This window comes from Rhinolophus sinicus, chromosome 17 (assembly GCF_057876585.1).
Source record: "Rhinolophus sinicus isolate RSI-liver-muscle chromosome 17, RSI-T2T, whole genome shotgun sequence".
Taxonomy (NCBI): Eukaryota; Metazoa; Chordata; class Mammalia; order Chiroptera; family Rhinolophidae; genus Rhinolophus; species Rhinolophus sinicus.
The window spans coordinates 58,642,532-58,660,883 of NC_142517.1; the positions used below are offsets into that span (position 1 = coordinate 58,642,532).

General features: G+C 35.8%; 1 protein-coding gene across 2 annotated transcripts in view; it reads left to right on the forward strand.

Moving 5' to 3' along the window:
- Nucleotides 1-18,352, forward strand: part of UBXN7 (UBX domain protein 7) — a 57,224-nt gene that overhangs the window by 31,286 nt on the left and 7,586 nt on the right. For both annotated transcript variants that reach the window (XM_074330086.2, XM_019723668.3), the window contains 6 exons: nt 3,699-3,811; nt 9,471-9,617; nt 10,920-11,010; nt 11,643-11,770; nt 16,504-16,897; nt 17,030-17,109. In XM_074330086.2, coding sequence (XP_074186187.1) covers nt 3,699-3,811; nt 9,471-9,617; nt 10,920-11,010; nt 11,643-11,770; nt 16,504-16,897; nt 17,030-17,109 — 953 coding nt within the window. The remainder of the gene's footprint in view (nt 1-3,698; nt 3,812-9,470; nt 9,618-10,919; nt 11,011-11,642; nt 11,771-16,503; nt 16,898-17,029; nt 17,110-18,352) is intronic.

The window sequence follows — 18,352 nt, forward strand, 5'->3', positions numbered from 1 at the left end:
GTGATTATTGATAGGCACATAGTTATTGCCATTTTATTCATATTTTTGGTCATCTTTTGTTTGTCTTCCCCTTTCCTCTTCAAGAAGTCCTTTTAACATTTCTAGTAATATTGGCTTGGTAGTAATGAATTACTTTAGCTTTTCTTGTCTGGGAAGCTCTGTATCTCTCTTTCAATTTTAAGTGATAGCCTTGCTAGGTAGAGTTGTCTTGGTTGAAAGGCCCTTGCTTTTCATCACTTTAAATATTTCCTGCCACTCCCTTCTGGCCTCTAAAATTTGTGTTGAGACATCAGCTGATAGTCTTATGGGAGCTCCCTTGTAAGTAACTAATTGTCTTTCTCTTGCTGCTTTTGGGATTCTGTCTTTGTCTTTAAACTTTGACATTTCAAAGATGATGTGGCTTGACATGGGCCTCTTTGGGTTCATCTTGTTTGGGACTCTCTGTAGTTCCTAGCCTTGTATGTCTATTTCCTTTGCCAGGTTGGGGAAGTTTTCAGTTGTTGTTTCTTCAAATAGGTTCTCGATCCCTTGCTCTTTCTTTTCTCCTTTTGGTACTCCTATGATGCAAATGTTGTTACACTTGACGTTGTCCCAGAGTTCCCTTAAACTACTTTTTAAAAATTCTTTTTGTTGTTCGAATTGGGTGTTTTCTGCTATTTTATGTTCTAAATCACTGATTCAATCCTCTGCTTCATCTAATCTGTTGTTGATTCCTTCTAGTGTATTCTTCATTCAGTTATTGTATTCTTTATTATGATTTCTATGTCCTTCTTTATGGTTACCATCTCTTTGTTGAAGTCTCACTAAGTTCCTTAATATTTTTATAGCCAGTGTTTTGACTTTATCTCTGGTAGGTTGGTTGCCTCCACTTCATTTAGTTCTTTTTCTGGAGTTTTCTCCTGTTTTTTTTATTTGTGACATGTTTCTTCCCTTATTATAGCTGTCTTTCTGTGTTTGTTTCTGTGTATTAGGTAGATCTTCTATGTCTCTCATCTTTGCTAGGTGGCCTTATGTAGTAGGTGTCCTGTATGGTCCAGTGGTGCAGTCTCCCTGATCACCTGTGCTGTGTGTTCCAGGAGTGTCCTGTGTGTGTTGTGTGTATTCTCCTGTTGTAGTTGAGCCTTGATTACTTTTGGCACATCAGTGGGTGGGATTAACTCTCAGACTGATTGGCTGTGAGGACTGGCTATACCCACAGAGTATGAGCTGCTGTGTAGGGGCTGACCCCTCAGAGGGGGGATTTGCCTGAGTGGGCTCTTATGCCTGTTGAGACCACTCTTTGGGTGTGCTGCTTGTGGGGCGAATGGGATAGTGCTCAGGTGTGGTCTAAAGCAGGCCTCTCGGTGTGTAGCTTCTGATGCCTCTTGGGAGGGGCTCCTGTGCAGGCCAATTTTCAGCCTTGCTTGTGTCTGCCCTGGGCTACCCCATAGAAGCTGCAAAGCTATATGTACTTGGTTGCTGCCTGTGTTGGAGCTAGAGGCGTGTGGGGTGGCCTCACTGTGATCCCAAGCTGGCTGCCACCTGTATTGGTTCTCGGGCAGCTTAGCAAAAGGCCCAGGGCACCCCTAGGCCTGTTGCTACCTGCTGGCTGCACATAAAGCTCAGCTGCTGAAAGAGCCCTTAGGTGTGTGGCCCTGGTTGGTTGACCTGGTGCTGACAGTGCTCCCAGTAGTGCCACCCGAGTTGGGTGGGGTGGGATCCCAGTGAGTCTCTTTGGTGGGCCCAGTGGTTTTCACAAAGTTAATGCAGATCAGTTCTTGCGCCAGTGCTGAGCCTGTGGCCACTCTGCAAAATGCCCAGAGAACACCGTAGCCAGTCACTGCTCACCTCAGACCCACCGATCCTTGAGAGCCGCCCAAAAGAGGCTACAGCACAAGCTGGGGCTGACCACCTGCCACCAAAAGTCTCCCAGGTCGCCACAGGGTGATTGCTGTTGTAAAAGCCTCCTGCAATTTGCAGGGCAGGGCTGGCTTTGGAGTTGCTGAGGTTGCCCCCGGTGATGCTGCACTAGCTGGGTGTGGTGAGGTGCCAGGAGTCACTAATGGGGGCATGTGCAGATTTCACCAGACCAATGCCGTCTGAGATTTGGCCCTGTGGAGGAGGGCTTACCACTGGAAAGATGGCGCCTGCCTGTAGACTACACATGAGGCAAGCTCTATACAGGGATAATAGCGGCTGGCCCTTTGCCCTGAAGGGTTTTCCTTGTATGACTCAAGTTGCGCCAGAGCCCAGGGTGAGTGCTTGCAAGCAAGTAAGTCTGTGTGTAGGCTCTTTAAGAGGACGTCTGGGTTTCCAGCCACCTTCTGTCTCACTGGGATGAATAGAGTCCTTGCTAATTTTTCACTGCCAGATGTTGTGGGAACTCTTCTTCCTGGCACAGGACCCCTGGGCTGGGGAGCTCGGTGTGGGGATGGGACCCCCCCTCTTCTCTGGGGACTGCCACCACCAAGGTGTCCCTCCCAGTGTTCAACCACTGTGGGTTTGGGGTCAGCCTGTTTCGCGTCTCCGCTCCTTCTGCCAGTCTTGATGTGATCTCTTCTTTATATCCTTAGTTATAGAGGTTCTGTTCAGCTAGTCTTCAGATGATTGTTGATGTTGATTGTTCTATAATTTAGTTGTAATTTTGGTGTGGTCATTGGAGGCAGTAGGCACAGTGTTTACCTATTTGCCACCTTGGACCTTCTCCTCAATCAACTTTTGAATGAGCACTTAAATGCTGACTATAATAAAATAAAAAACTGATTTTGCTCAAGGTCCTGATATCTGTCAAAGTAATAACTACAATAAAAATGGTTATTGTAGGGGATTTAAAAATAGAAGAAGAAAAAGCCACACCACCCAAAGCAGCCAGTACCATGTTTCTCCAAAAATAAGAACCAGGTCTTATATTAATGTTTTCTCCAAAAGACGCATTAGGGCTTATGTTCAGGGCATGTCATCCTGAAAAATCATGCTAGGGCCTATTTTCTGGTTAGGTCTTATTTTCGGGAAAACACTATTAACATTTTGGGTACAGTTATTTAGGATAGGTTTATATCTTTCTGTGGAATAAATTAGAATGGGAATCTTGGATTTATACTTTCAAAGGATTTAGTACTGATTTAATAATGGAATTCTAAAGAAAAAGACAGTTATGTTTAGAAAATAGATAAGAAACTCTTGGACCATGTTTGATTTTGTAGTTGATTTATCATGAGCTTATTGAAGCACAGATAGGTGTTATAATTTGGAGAGAGTTGAAGGGGAACCCAAATTGACTCAGGTCATTCAAGGAATCCTGTGCCCTTCTGGGAAAAGGTAACAGCAGTGGTTATTCTCTCACTTCCAGAAAGAATTTTTAAAGATTGGGTATGTGGCTAGAAACGACATAAATTAGGATCACTTTTAGAACTAGATAAATGGAGATGAAAGTTTTCTTCTGTGCTAAAGTTTTGAATATGTGAAGGAAATATTTTGATTGGGTGACTCAAAATTTCTGCGTTTGTCCTTACCTTTGGGTAGAGAGCTACCACCAAGTCTGAAGATTCCCTCCTCACCCTGCTTTGTATTTTTTTTCAGTCAGCATTTAATGTCTGCATTTGAGGTCAAGCACATTGTTCAGTAGTTCTTGCAATTGATGCACATGTTTTTTTATGTTGTGAGATTTATGCCTTTTATTTTATGGCTATTTAAAACTTTCTCACCCTCCTGTGTTGCAGTTCGGCAAGAACAGGAATTAAGAAATGGAGGCGCAATAGATAAGAAACTAACTACCCTTGCAGATCTCTTCCGGCCACCCATTGATTTGATGCATAAAGGCAGCTTTGAAACAGTAAGTTGTTAAAAATTCTAAGCCTTAGCTATGAATCCTTTTGCATTTTCAATGCCATTTATTTTTCTAAGAGCAAAAAATGTGTTTAGGGTATTGTATAGAGAATTGGCATCTTAATAAGTATAATGTAAGTATGACTATACCTAAAAGGTAACATTGAAATATATTTCTAGCAGCAGCATATGACATTGCTTGATAAATGATTAGCCTTATGTGGTACAGTTTTAGAGTCTTTGCCATTTTGATACTCGTAGTTCTTCCCTTTAGTTTTACTTTTTTTAGTTTATATATTTGATTACTACTGAGAAAAGCGTATGTGTGTTAGCCATTTATGAATTGTTTGTAGATATCTTTTGCCCACATTTTTATGGGGATTCTACTATATTTTAAAAGAATATCTGTAGTTGCAGAATACATTCTCCCTCAATTCTTGGCTTTAGCTTGGCTAACACCAAAAAAAAACAAAAAGAAAACACAACCTTTCAAGAATAGGTTTATTTGATTGTCTACTAAATTACAAGCTTGTTGAGGGGGAGGGGGGACATGCTTCTTTTTATTTTGGTACTCCTTGGGACCCAGTCTCTCACATTTCATAGGAACATAGTATTGGTTATTAAACAAATGAGTTTAGTTAGGATTTTAAATATTTTTGTTTTGAGGTGTTTAATCAGCTTGCTTTTGTGTGTTGACTAGCATGTCAGTATTCTTTTGAATCAGAATGGCATTTCCATAGATGTAGATTACTTAACACGTTGCGTATGGATCACGAGAATCTTCGTTTTTTTTCTGAGCCATGCGTTAAGGACGGATAACGAGAATTCTCGTTTTTACTGTTGACTCTTTTTACTTTGCTTATTTTATTGAATTATTTGTGGAATAATTATTTATAGAATAATTTATAGAATAATTTATTTGTAGAATCTATTATTTATAGAAAAATAATAAATGACATAGAAGCATTTACGCTTTAAAGAGAAGAGTGCATTTTAAAGTAGTTTCTTTTAAAAACCTGCCAGAACATAGGGGTATGAGGGATTTAAACCCCGCCATACGCAACGTGTTAAATTTCAGGTAAGTTTTATCTGTTAGGATAAAGTGGGTCAAACAATAACCATAAAAGTGATGTTAGTAGCTACATATTTGAAAGTGAATTATGATTATTGTTTTTAAATTTTGTCCCTTGACATATTCTTATACTAAGCTAAATGAAGTATTTAATTTAGGATAAGAAATTTAACCATAAGCATATTCTTTAGTTTTAATTTTCTGAATTGTAAAACCTGAAAGTGTTTGGCTGCATGTAACAGAAAATCCAAATGATTTGGCCAAAGAAGAGGGTTTTTTTGTCATGTGAATAAGTCTAGAGTTGAGGGAGTCTTTGCCATTCATTCATCAGCTCAAAGATGTCAGATTAGATGTCTCCTCAGTTTTCTTTATCTTTCCCTCATGATCTTAACATGGCTGCTGCCTATCCTTTTTAGTGTTCCAGGCCGGCAGCTTGTCTGCCTATCCTTTCTAGTGTTCTGGTAATAATACAGCTACTGAAAGAATAAATATGAAAGACAAAAATGATCTGAGTTTGTTTTGACGTGTTTTCCATTTTCATTACCTTTTGAGTTGCTCTAGGGTTTGAAGAAATAATGCTGAGCTTAATTTAATGTGGTCATTTTGGGCTTATAAAAAGCAGTTACTCTGCTGCTTGTTCATAGAGGGGAAAAAGTGAATCTTTTGATGTTGTCACCTGCAGTTTGATTCATTTTATTAAGTTATATCACCTTTTTCTTTGTATTTCATGACCTATGTTGTTTGCAACAATCTATTCATGTTTTCAATGGTCATACTAAACTTTATCATTTACGACTCTTTAAATGACACGAACACTCCCAGAAAAAGTAGGCGTTCCATTATAACTAACGATGTGTCCATTAGTTTTATAATATATAAATTAGGGATGTAATATGCAAAATTAAGTCATAGAACCTTAAGAGGTGAATGTTAAAAATTATAGGAACACTCTGATTGCTCAGGCAGTGCCCATAGGTTAGGGCACAATACTACATGTAGATCTGACACATAGTTTTACAGGTTTCGAAACTAGACGTTCTTAGTGTAACTAGAGGTAGACTGTATTCAAGGATTCTGGCTCATGCTAAACAGATGAAACACTGATTAATTTACTTATTAAGTCAATAAATATTTATTGAGGACTCCTATTGCAAGGCCTTGTTCTAAGTCCTAGGGATTATATTTCTTGGGATAAAGATTTGACTGCGTGTGAGAGGGACCAGAAGGAAAACCACCAGTAGCTTAAGCAAGATAGAAGTCCAGGCTTTTAGGATGGTTCTGCTATATGAATGTACTAGGAGTGCAGTTTTTCCTGTTTTCTTCTTCTGTCTCCTAGGTCTTGCTTGCTTTGTCTACATGAGTCAAGGTGGCTTACCACCATGTTTGCTTTTTTCCAGCCAGCGTGAAGGAGGGAGGGGGCTGAGAAGGGTACACCTTTTCCCTTTAAAGGCACAGCTTAGAAGTTGAACACATCACTTATGCCCATATCCCACTGACCAGAACTTGGCAATATGGTCACACCTAGCTGCAGGGGACACTAGGAGATCCTGGTGCTTAGCTAAAATTGGAGGTTACGTTACTAAGAGGGAGAAGGGAAAAATGGATATTTGGTACCTATAAGCAGTTTCCGCCACAGAGAGATAGTGGTAAACAAATTATACAACATCCTTGCCATCAAAGAATTTATAATCAAGAGGGAGAAACAGATTATAAACAAACAAAAAATTATATATATAACATACTGTGTGTATATTTTATATATGTTTCACGTGTATGTGTGTGTATATATGTGTGTGTGTGTGTGTGTGTATATATATATATATATATAGAGAGAGAGAGAGAGAGAGAGAGAGAGAAATTGCAGGTTACAGTAGGTGCTAGGAGAAAGAATAAAATAGAATAAGGGAAGGAGAGAGGGGGCAATTTTTTGTTTGTTTGGGGCCATTAAGGTGCGTGTGTTCTTACAGGTAAATTGAAAGCAAGGTTAATTTCATAGATTTCACATGTGTTTGTAATTGTGAGGAGAGAGGACGATTTTAGATGGGAAGATCAGGGAAGATTCTGAAAGGATGAGATTTGAGTAGAAACCTGAATGAAGTGAGGGAATGTGACCCATAGGAATGTCCAGAGGAAGGGCAGATTGTAAGTGTAAAGGTACTGATGTTGGAAGGAGCTAGGCATGTTTCTGGTATAGCCAAGAAAACCAGTATGGCTGGAGCTGAGTGAGCAAGGCACTTCCATGCTGAATGTTCCCTTGCCCAGGTGAATGATCTCACCTGGGCAAGGGAATGGTTAGCCTATAAGTTCTTGTTCTATTTATTGTGTATTCAATGCCTTAGAAGAGTTTCTGGCACATAATTCTCCATCATTAAATCTTTGTTAAATGATTGAATGGCATAATCTGGAGTATATTGTACAGAAAGAATCAAAACAATTTTCATAAAGTTTTTCTAAACAAACTATAGCTTATATTTAGTTTTATTCATATTTGGCAAATATGGAAAAATTAGAAAGCTAGTAAGGAAAAATAAAATTATAGTTTTCATAAAAAGTACTGTGCGTATTTTAATATATTTTCCTTCTTGACTTTATGTATACGTATTATTAAAACTTTTTTTCCTTTGTATCATTTTTTTTTCATACTTTACTGATCTGTCTTAGACTAGGAGAGCTGGTAATTTCCCACTGTTTCCCCCTTGTCACGGGGGAAAGCCGTATCACATACCTCTCTATTTGGTATAATCACACTTACCCTTGGGTCTCCCTATGATGGCTTTTGAATGTTAATTCAGGACAACCTAATGATTCCAAGAGGGAAGATTCATCATTTATCCCATGGCCCACTCTCATCTCTGGTCCTTTACTCATAATTTGTTTACTTTGTGAGATTGTGTAAGACTCTCATATTCCCTCTAAACATTGTTGCTTTGTATGAAATTCATGTCTTGTTTGGGCCCTTCTAGCAGTAGTTTCTTAATAGCATCTTCAGTTTTTCTTGCTGGTATAAGATTTCTCCCTAATGTGTGCTTCATGAAGGCAGGGATTTTTGTGTTTTGATAATTGCTATAACTCCAGCATTTATATTAATAACTGTACCTGAAACGTGGTAGGTAGTAGTATTTGTTGAATGAATAAATCTGAATTAATGAAAGCATGAATGTGAATGAATGAATTTTTAAAAACAAAAGCAAACGTCTCTCCATCATTTTTAAACTCTGGACTTTTGTTATTTTCAGTGTTGAACATTTTTTTCTTGTCAGTGTTGTAGTTTAGGCAGACTTATGTAAATTCACCTTGTTATATGGATAAGTATTCTCCAATCTGTCTTTCTAGAATGTGTTAATTTTTTTCTTTATTCTCAAATATTTTTTCTTCAGTTAAGGCAATGTAATTACTCATTTATCACTCATTTATTATTTTGTGTGCCTGCTATAGGTAGGAAGTAAGTGGAACACTATTACTTCCTGGAAGCAAGGAGTAATATTATTGTATTTGTATATTTTAAAATAAGCCTTTGACCAGTTTCGTACAGCTTTTTGGCTCAATACGGGAATACTTCCTTTTAGAACATGGGTCTTCACCTGCAGAATCAATAGTGAATATTAGAAAATGATTTTCTCTGGGGATTCACACCAAAAAATAGGATTACAGTATGTAAACCTTCTTAAAACAGAAGATAGTCTTACATTTTCCAATACCTCAAAAATGATTTACATTTTTCAATTGTTATTAATCTAAGTTAATTGATTCTTAAGATTTTCCTGTGTCAAACTGATTTGGAAAAGAATATTGTTTTAAGAAAATTATTCAAAACTATGGCTTTCATTTCATTGTTTCTATACACAGGTTTAAGGCAGCATTTGCTCCTTTGTTTTTCTGCCATTCTCTTTGTATTCAGCAACATTTTAAGGTTTTTATGATGACAAGGAACTCTTGAGCAGAAAATACACAGTCACGATTGATATTAATCTTTATAAACTGAGGAGTCTTTCAAAGATTATTCTGAAACATTCTTTGATCCTGCAATCTCATTTTTTGAAATCCAGTCCTAGGGAAACAACCCTAAGAGAAAAAACCTTAGCAGCTTTTACAGAAATGTTAGTGATTTTATAAAATAACGCATGCTTAGTAATTGAGATGAGTATGATATTTGTAAATGTGTATAGAAAATGATGTTGAAGAAAATAAAACATGAAGTCATATACACACACTGGTTATATCTGTTAAAAAGGAGATTGTATATTTGTGGATAGGAATTGGAAGAGACAATACAATGGAATTATGTGACTTGTTGACCTTAAGTTTGGAATCTTTTTCAGGTAAAGATGTTTAAATGTACAATAAAAAAATCCAGCCATCAGAACAATAATAGTTCATTTAAATTTGAAAAATGCTTGAAAATGGACAGTATAATTATATGCACATAGGCAAATTAATGTAAATAGTGTATAGATACCAAAAACTCTAGATGTCATACTTGAGAAAAGAATTTAGTAGGTTAAATAAATGAAAAGTTGACAGCTTCTGAACTCTGAAACATATCAGTTACAAAGTAGAAATTATTTCTGACAAATGTGTAACTTTACCCTTACAGGCCAAAGAGTGTGGCCAGATGCAGAATAAGTGGCTAATGATAAACATTCAAAATGTACAAGATTTTGCATGCCAGTGCCTCAACCGTGATGTATGGAGCAATGAAGCTGTGAAGAATATTATTCGGGAACATTTCATTTTCTGGCAGGTGAGGAGTTTATCAAAATTTTAGTAGTAGTTTATTTTTGTAGTATGGGATGTTGAGAAGGAAGAATTCAGTTGTAAACTGGAAAAAAATGAATAACTGAGTTAAATTATGATATATGAAAATGTAAAACCAACCATAATGGCTGAAATAGTAAAGGTAAATGAAAATTAGGGCAGCAATGAAGAAATCCCAAAGGAAGGAGGAAAAAAAGAACCAAACTATGTAACCATATAATACTTGTATCTTGGAAGAGCTTGAATATCTTGATGGAGTATACAACTGTACTGTTCAATAGGAATATAATGGGAGTCACATATGTAATTAAAAATTTTCTAGTAGCTGCATTTAAAAAGGATAAAAGAAACAGGTGAAATTAATTTTAATGTATTTTAAAATCAATATATCTAATATAAAACTAATATTAAAATATTAATGAGATGTTTTGATTTTGTGTGTATGTGTGTGTGTTAAGTTTGCGAGGTCTGGCGTGTATATTTCACACATACAGTTCAGCTCAGTTCCGACTGGCTACATTTCAGCACATGTTGTAGTGGCTGCTATAATTGACAGTTTGGATGTAGGAGATCTTGGAGTAATGGAACAACATATAACTAAGACTTGGATTTTAGTTTGAATTTGATACTCTTTAACTCTGTGTCCTTAGGCTTGTCACTTAGTCTTGCTGGCTGTAGTTTCTTTTGATATAAATTACTAAGCTAAGGTTAGATGATCTTACTCCAATTTTTTTATTTTACGAAAAATTTTAGAAAATAAAATCTGAATGAACTTAATTTCCACCCCACTATATGTATTATTGTCATTAATTTGTTTTTTTACAGGCCCCTAAATTCAATATTATTTTTTCTGAATGGTAACGTTTTATTCAGTGACTGTTGATTGTGCATCCTTTGCCTAGCGCTGTACGAGGCAAGAGCCTATCTTAATATATTATGACTTACTAAGATGTTATGATTGAAAAAAAATGTATATGATTAAGAGTCAGGAATGGCATAGGTAGACAGATGCTTTGAACAGGAAGAGCAGTAACTCGAACAGGAAGAGCAATACCTCTTCTGAACTGGAAAGGGAGGAAAAATGGACTGATATATAAATTTCCAAAGGAACTGAGGACAGGAAGTTGAGGGAGTTTACACCAGATGACTTTCATTTTCTGTTTCTGAGTAAGAGCCTAACATATACAAAAGGTATATTTGGAGAATTAATTACTGTTGGTATAAAACAAGAATATACTTGGTACTTTTTTTAGAGGCTGACTTTTTTTTAAAATCAATGACTTAACAGGTTTATCATGATAGTGAAGAAGGTCAGAGATACATACAGTTTTATAAGCTAGGGGATTTCCCCTATGTTTCCATCTTGGATCCACGGACAGGTAAGATTTATATCAGCTTACATCCTTTGACCTATGACTTATCTTTCAATTACCTAAATAATTAATCTTTCGTATATAACTGGATCCAGTTTCAGAATTGTTTGTAATAATTTAGGTGTTCATTCCCGTTAGAATTATTTAAACATCTGTTGAAATGTATATATACGGAGTCTGTTAGTGCCAATTTTGGGAGATGGTAGCATTTTATATTTGTGCAATTCTTACAAAAAATAACTTTTATCTTTCTTGTGATATTTAAAGGCTCTCCTTAGATTTTCTATTAAAATACTAAGATCATTCAGGTACTGGTTGTAATCCCACCAGAGAAGCAAAGAGTAGAGATGAGCATATTATTAATGGATTGAGTTCTATATAGATACTGCTTTGGGTAAATCTCTTCTTAAATGGGAATAAGTGATATCAGCAGATAAAGTTGTTGCCCTGTTTTGATGGGTGGGAATCTCTTAGGTTGATTGTAATTAGTGGATCCTCTAGGTTATGAAAACACTATGCATCTTAAGCTGGTGAAGGGTATTCCCAATAAATTTTAATTATGCATATGCCAAAATAAGTAATGAGAATGTTCAGAAGGCATGTTGATTTCATTATATATCCTGGTTTTTAATTTTCAGGTCAGAAGCTAGTAGAGTGGCACCAGTTAGATGTATCTTCTTTTTTGGACCAAGTGACAGGATTTCTTGGTGAACATGGGCAACTGGATGGACTCTCTAGTAGTCCCCCCAAAAAATGTGCCCGCTCAGTAAGTATGACTAAGAAGTGGTGATGGGTGATTAAGTTTAATTGTATATAATGAGGTCGAGATGGTAAAGACCCATGTTTTTTATAGTTTTAGCTCTTAAATCAGTGATCCACTTTGAATTATTTCTTGTATACGGTGTTTAGGGTAGGGTCGAGTTGCAGTTTCTTGTTTGTTTGCATATGGCTGTATACTTGTTTCAGCACCATTTGTTGAAAAGATTCTCCTTTTTCCATTGAATTGCCTTTGTACCTTTGTCAAAAATTGATCATATATATGTGGGTTTATAGACTAGTCTTTTCAGTGATTGATATATCTTTCTTTATACCAATATTTCACTATCTTAATGATAACTGTAGCTTTATGATAAGTCTTGAAATCTCATGGTTAAGTCCTTCAACTTTGTAGTTTTGGTTATTTCAGGTCCTTTGCATTTCCATATAAGTTTTTACAATCAGCTTGTCACTTTCTACAAAGAGCTACTAGGACTTTGATTGGAATTGCATTGACTATGTATCGTTTTGGAGAGATTTGACATCCTAAAAAATATTGAGTCTGCAGATTTATGAGCATGGTACATATATCTCCGTTTATTTAAAGTCTTGAATTTCTCTCAGCAATGTTAGTTTTTGTATGTTGACCTTGTAGCCTACAACCTTGCTAAATTAACTTATAGTTCTAGTTACTTTTTTGTAGATACCTTTGAATTTTCTAGATAGATGGTCATGTTGTCAGCAAGTACACTTATTTTACTTCTTCCTTTACAATCTCTATGCCTTTTATTTTTCTTTCTTAGCTAGGACCTCCAGTACTAAGTTAAACAGAAGTAGTGAGACATTAGACATCCTTGTTTCTGGTGTTCTGGTGAAAGTATCTTTCACCATTAAATTTGAGGCTAACTATATGTTGTGTACAGATACGCTTAATCAGGTTAAGGAAGTTACCTTCTATTCCAAGTTTACTGAGTTTTTATCATGAGGGGATTTTGTCATGATTTTTCACATCTGTTGGGATGATCATATGGTTATAATTTTTAGTGAATTACGTTGGTTGATTTTTTAATAATGTTAAACCAACCTTTTATTTTTGGGCTAAAACCCAGTTGATTATGATACATTACTTTTAAATATATTTTTAGGTTTGATTTTCTAAAATTTTGTCAAGAATCTTTGTATCATTATTCATGAGAAATATTATTTGTAGTTTTTAAGTGTTTTGTTTTCCTTATAATATTTTTTAATATCTTTGTTTTGTTTTGGTATCAGGTTAATGCTGGCCTCACAGTGAATTGGGAAGTGTTTCTTCCTTTTCTGTTTTCTGGAAGAGTTTGTTTAGAATTGCTATTATTTCTTTAATATTTGTTGACATTCACCAGTGAAGCCACCTGGGCCTAAGAGTTTTCTTTGTGGGAAATTTTAAACTACTAATTCAATTTCAATTATAGATACAGACTACTCGGGGATCTATTTCTTCTGCAATGAGCTTTAGTAGATTGTGTCCTAGAGATTTGTCCATTTTATCTAAGAGGTTGAATATATTGACATAAATTTGTTCATTTTAATTCCTTGTTATTCCTTTAATGACTGTAGTATCTGTAGTGATGTCCCCTCTCACAGTCCTGTTATTGGTAATTTGTGGCTTCATTTTTCCTGACAGTCTGGGTAGTGGCTTATCAATTTTATTTATTTAAAAGAACCAGCTTTTGGTTTCTTTGGTTTTTCTTCTGTTTTGTAGGTCATTGATTGATTTCTGTCCTTTCTTTTTTCCTTCTGTGTAGTTGGATTTAATTTTCTTTTCTTTTTCTATGTGGGTACTTACTTAATTTAAGATGGAAACTTAATGATTAATTTGAGACCTTTTTTTCCTAATATAGCCATTTAGTTCTGTAATTTCTCTGTAAGTGCTGCTTTAGCTCCAACCACAGTTTCTTCCAGCTTGATATGTTTTCTTTTATAGACATGATTAGGATTCTATAAGTAAGGAATTAAAGGAAAATGGATATGAACTAGGAAGCCAGCGGTGTCTGCCATGGTGACAGTCTTTAAAATCAAGCTATGTGCTGTGCAATGTCACTGTTATAAACTTATAGTCCATCTAAGCAATTGCAAGTCATATAGGCACATCTACTTGCTTTTTTGTGTGTGTGATAAATTAGCCTTAACTTTATTTGAAATGTTTTATTTTTTGCTATATAATTTGGCAGATAGTGAAATTCAAAATGAGATTCCTTTAGTTTCTTGTGTGTTAGCAACCCATACTTATAAATCTTTTTTTTATTGTGGAAATGTTTAAGGATATTCAAAAGTAGAAGGAATTTATTGAACCTCTATATATCCATTAGCTAATTCAATAATTATCAACAAGTGGCCAGTCTTGTTTTATCTATGCTGCATTCTATTCACATTATTTTAAGGCAAGTCTCATAATTTGTTGTTTCATTCATTATACTTTGGTATGTATCTTTAAAGCACAAAGGTTCTTTTTCATTTTTAAAACACAATCCTTAAAAAATTAACTTACCTTAAAAAATTAACAGTGTAATGTCATGAGACATCCAGTGTTCAACTTGCAAATTTTTTTGTATCATTTGCTTGAGTTAGGATCTAAATAAGTTCCATTTAAACAACCCTTTTTTTAAGTTTAATTTTTATTTTATTACTATTTTTAAATTTTTAAATTATAGTTGACATACATATACATGTATGACATACATATATATAGCTGACATACATATATTAATACATATATATAGCTGACGTACATATGTTAATTTCAGATGTACAACACAGTGATTCAACATTTATATACCTTACAAAGTGATCACCACAATAAGTCTAACCATCTGTCACCATACATAGTTATTATGATATTAACTCTATTTCCTATGCTGTACATTACATACCTGTGACTTATTTTATAACTGGAAGTTTGTACTTAATCTTTCCCATTTCTACCCATCCCTCCTACCCCACTCCTCTCCACAACTGTCAGTTTTTTCTCTGTATCTATGTATTTTTTTGTTTGTTTTATTTAGATTCCACATATAAGTGAAATCAGACAATATTTGTTTTTTTGACTTATTTTACTTAGCGTAATACCCTCTAGGTCCATAGATGTTGTCTCAAATGGCAAGACTTTATTCTTTTTTATGACTGAGTAATATTCCATTGTGTATATATACCACGTCTTCTTTATCCATTTACCTGTCAGTGGACACCTAGGTTGCTTCCATATCTTGGCTATTAGTAGCAGTGGTGCAGTGAACATAGGAACATAACTCTTTTTGAATTATTGTTTTCATTTTCTTCAGATAAACACCCAGAAGTGGAATTGCTGGATCATATGGCAGCTCTATTTTTAATTTTTTGTGGAATCTCCATACTGTTTTACATAGTGGCTGCACTAATTTACAATTCCACCAACAGTGTACAAGGGTTCTCTTTTCTCCACATCTTAACCAGCACATATTATATGTTGATATATTAATGATAGCCATTCTGATAGGTGTGAGGTGATATCTCATTGTGGTTTTAATTTGCTGTTCCCTGATGGTTAGTGATGTTGAGCATCTTTTCATATCTCTGTTGTCCATCTATATGTCCTCTTGAGAGAAACATCTGTTTAGGTCCTCTGCCCATTTTTTAATTGGATTGTTTGTTATTTTGGTGTTAAGTTATAAGAGTTCTTTACATTTTTTGGATATTAACCCTTTATCAGATGTATCAGGACTTACATTTAAGTACTTAATCCATGTTGAGTTTATTTTTGTATATGGTGTAAGAAAGTAGTCTGGTTTCATTTTCTTGCATGTATCTGTCGAGTTTTCCCAGCACTATTTATTGAAGAGACTGTCTTTTCTCCATTGTATATTCTTGCCTCCTTTGTCATAGATTAATTGACCATATAAGCATGGGTTTGTTTTCTGGGCTTTCTGTTGATCTGTGTGTCTATTTTTGTGCTTGTACCATACTCTTTTAATTACTATAGCTTTGTAATATAGTTTGAGATCAGGGAGCTTGACACCTTCAACTTTGTTTTTCTTTCTCAAGTTGCTTTGGCAAACAACCCATATTTTGTGACTGAATAAGTTTAGTGATATTCGTGACATTAGAACTTTACCAAGAGGAAAACTATTAAAATTTGCATTTCTCATGACCACAATGAAAAGGTTATTGCAATTAAGCTTGGGAAAATATAGTTGGTGTTTGAAAAAACAACCTATTTATTATACGGTGTTTTGTTTTGTTTTGAATGTTAGAGATCTGTTAGATTTTTTAGAAAATGATAATTACTGAGTTATTTATTGATAACCTTCTATCCAACGATGTTAGTTGAATACAATGGTGACATGCTTTGCTGTGTGTAGTCATTTTAAAGACTTAATGTTTTGGTTTTATACTTAAAACCTTAATTCTTTTTCTGGGCAGGGAATAAACTGTTTTCTTAATTTTATTCATTTTTATGCAAAAAAACTCCCCTGTGCTTGCAACATCATTGTGCCAGGTGGTATGAGTTTTTATTTTTGTTCTTAAGCTATCCATTCCAACTTGGTTCTGTACGACAATGTTGTTGCCCACAAATAGCGAAAACATTTAGTAGAACAGATACATTCAGCAGATACTAATAATGGCAAGTTGACTATTATATTTCTTATGCCCTGTTTGACTTCACTATCTATTTTTGGTTTAACTGTTTTCTTTTTCTTTCCACCTGTGTTTAATGACTGCATCTTGCAGGAGAGCCTTATAGATGCAAGCGAAGACAGCCAGCTAGAAGCTGCCATCAGAGCCTCCTTGCAAGAGACACATTTTGATTCATCACAGACAAAACAGGATAGCCGCTCAGATGAAGAATCTGAATCTGAACTTTTTTCTGGCAGTGAGGAGTTCATATCCGTTTGTGGCTCTGATGAAGAAGAGGAAATAGAGAATCTTGCCAAATCCAGAAAGTCTCCCCACAAAGATTTGGGGCATAGAAAAGAGGAAAACAGAAGGCCACTGACTGAGCCCCAAACCAGAACTGAGCCTGGAACAACCACAAACCACCAAGGATTGCCAGCTGTGGATTCAGAAATATTGGAGATGTCACCTGAAAAATCAGATGGAATAGTGGAGGGCATAGATGTAAATGGTGAGTTACATTCTAGACTTGATTTACTTGAAACTTGAGTATTACTGAAGGGATATATTTATTTGTGTAAATTAGTCTTCTATCTTAAGCTCTTGTGTCTTTTTTTCTTTTTTTTTTTTTTTTTTACCGTAGGACCAAAAGCACAACTGATGTTGCGGTATCCAGATGGAAAAAGGGAACAGATCACTCTTCCAGAGCAAGCTAAGCTGCTAGTGAGTATATCTAATTGGAAGTGTTTACTTGATGTAGATAAACTAATTCATTGGTGTAATTGACTTGATTCTTTGAAATAAGTGTTAGGTATTCAGTCTGACTTCTAACTGGAAACTTAACTGAGGTTAATCTTACTTCTAATTACCTTATTTCCTTCCTGAATTACCTTAGGCAAGTCACATAGGGTCTGTTCCAGTCCAGGCTCTTCTATTCCATGGCTGCATTTCATTTTCTGACTGAAATTATTACCTGGAAAAGGGGAGTAGAGACTATAGTGGGGCTCCAGGATTTCTTAGCTGGAACTGCAAAATAGTTAAGAACCAAGGCCATTTTTTCATGTTTCTCTGATGGGGCGCCTATTTGGTTTCCCCCCCTGTAATTCTCTGGTTCACACCATTATTCTCTGTTTATTGGTGACTTGTGTTTAACTCTCAACTTGTACATGGTCCATCATAGTGATGCTGAAGGCTTTTTCCTCTAAAATCCACAGATGATGGACCTGTCCCGTTTTTTTTTCAACTCCTGGAAAAGAGAATGAGCCTGACTAGCTTAGCTTAGCCTATGAATGAATCCCCCTTTGATCAGGTGTTTATACCTGGCCATTTTCTGCAGCTGGAGATAGTCTATTCTTGAAGCCTGTATGACTCGAATGCAAGTCCGATCTGGCTGCTGGTGCTGATACCCAGACTGTCGCCCACGTCTTGTGTTTGGAAGGGAATTAATTAATGGGAGATGAGACAATGGATAGAGCAAGTATAGACAACTTTTTTGAGATGTTTGGTTGTGAGGCTAGAAGGGGAGTGGACAGTAATCAGAGGGGTAAAATGGTTGAAGGAGAAAGACTGAGCGTTTTTTAAGTCTGGTGGGAAGCATCTGTAGAGAGGGAGATGTTGAAGATACCTGTAAAAGACGGCATATTCTATAGTGGCGTGGTTTCTGAGAAGGCAAAAAGGGGTTTAGTGCAAAAGTGGCAAGATTGGCTGTCGGTAGAATGAAGAACATGTCTTCCCTGATCAAAAAAAGGAAGGAAAACTGATCAAGTGTTTAAAAACGAGGACGATAATTTTATAAACAGACAGTGGGTTTCTTTATTAAGGAAACCATAATAACCTTTATATTTCAGTATCACTTGATGGCCCTAAATTATTGGATACAGGTTTATTATCTCCCCATCCAGAGGGTTATATGGGCCCTTCCACAAGGCTAGGCTTCGGTTATCTGAAAGAGTAACTTAAACTTCAT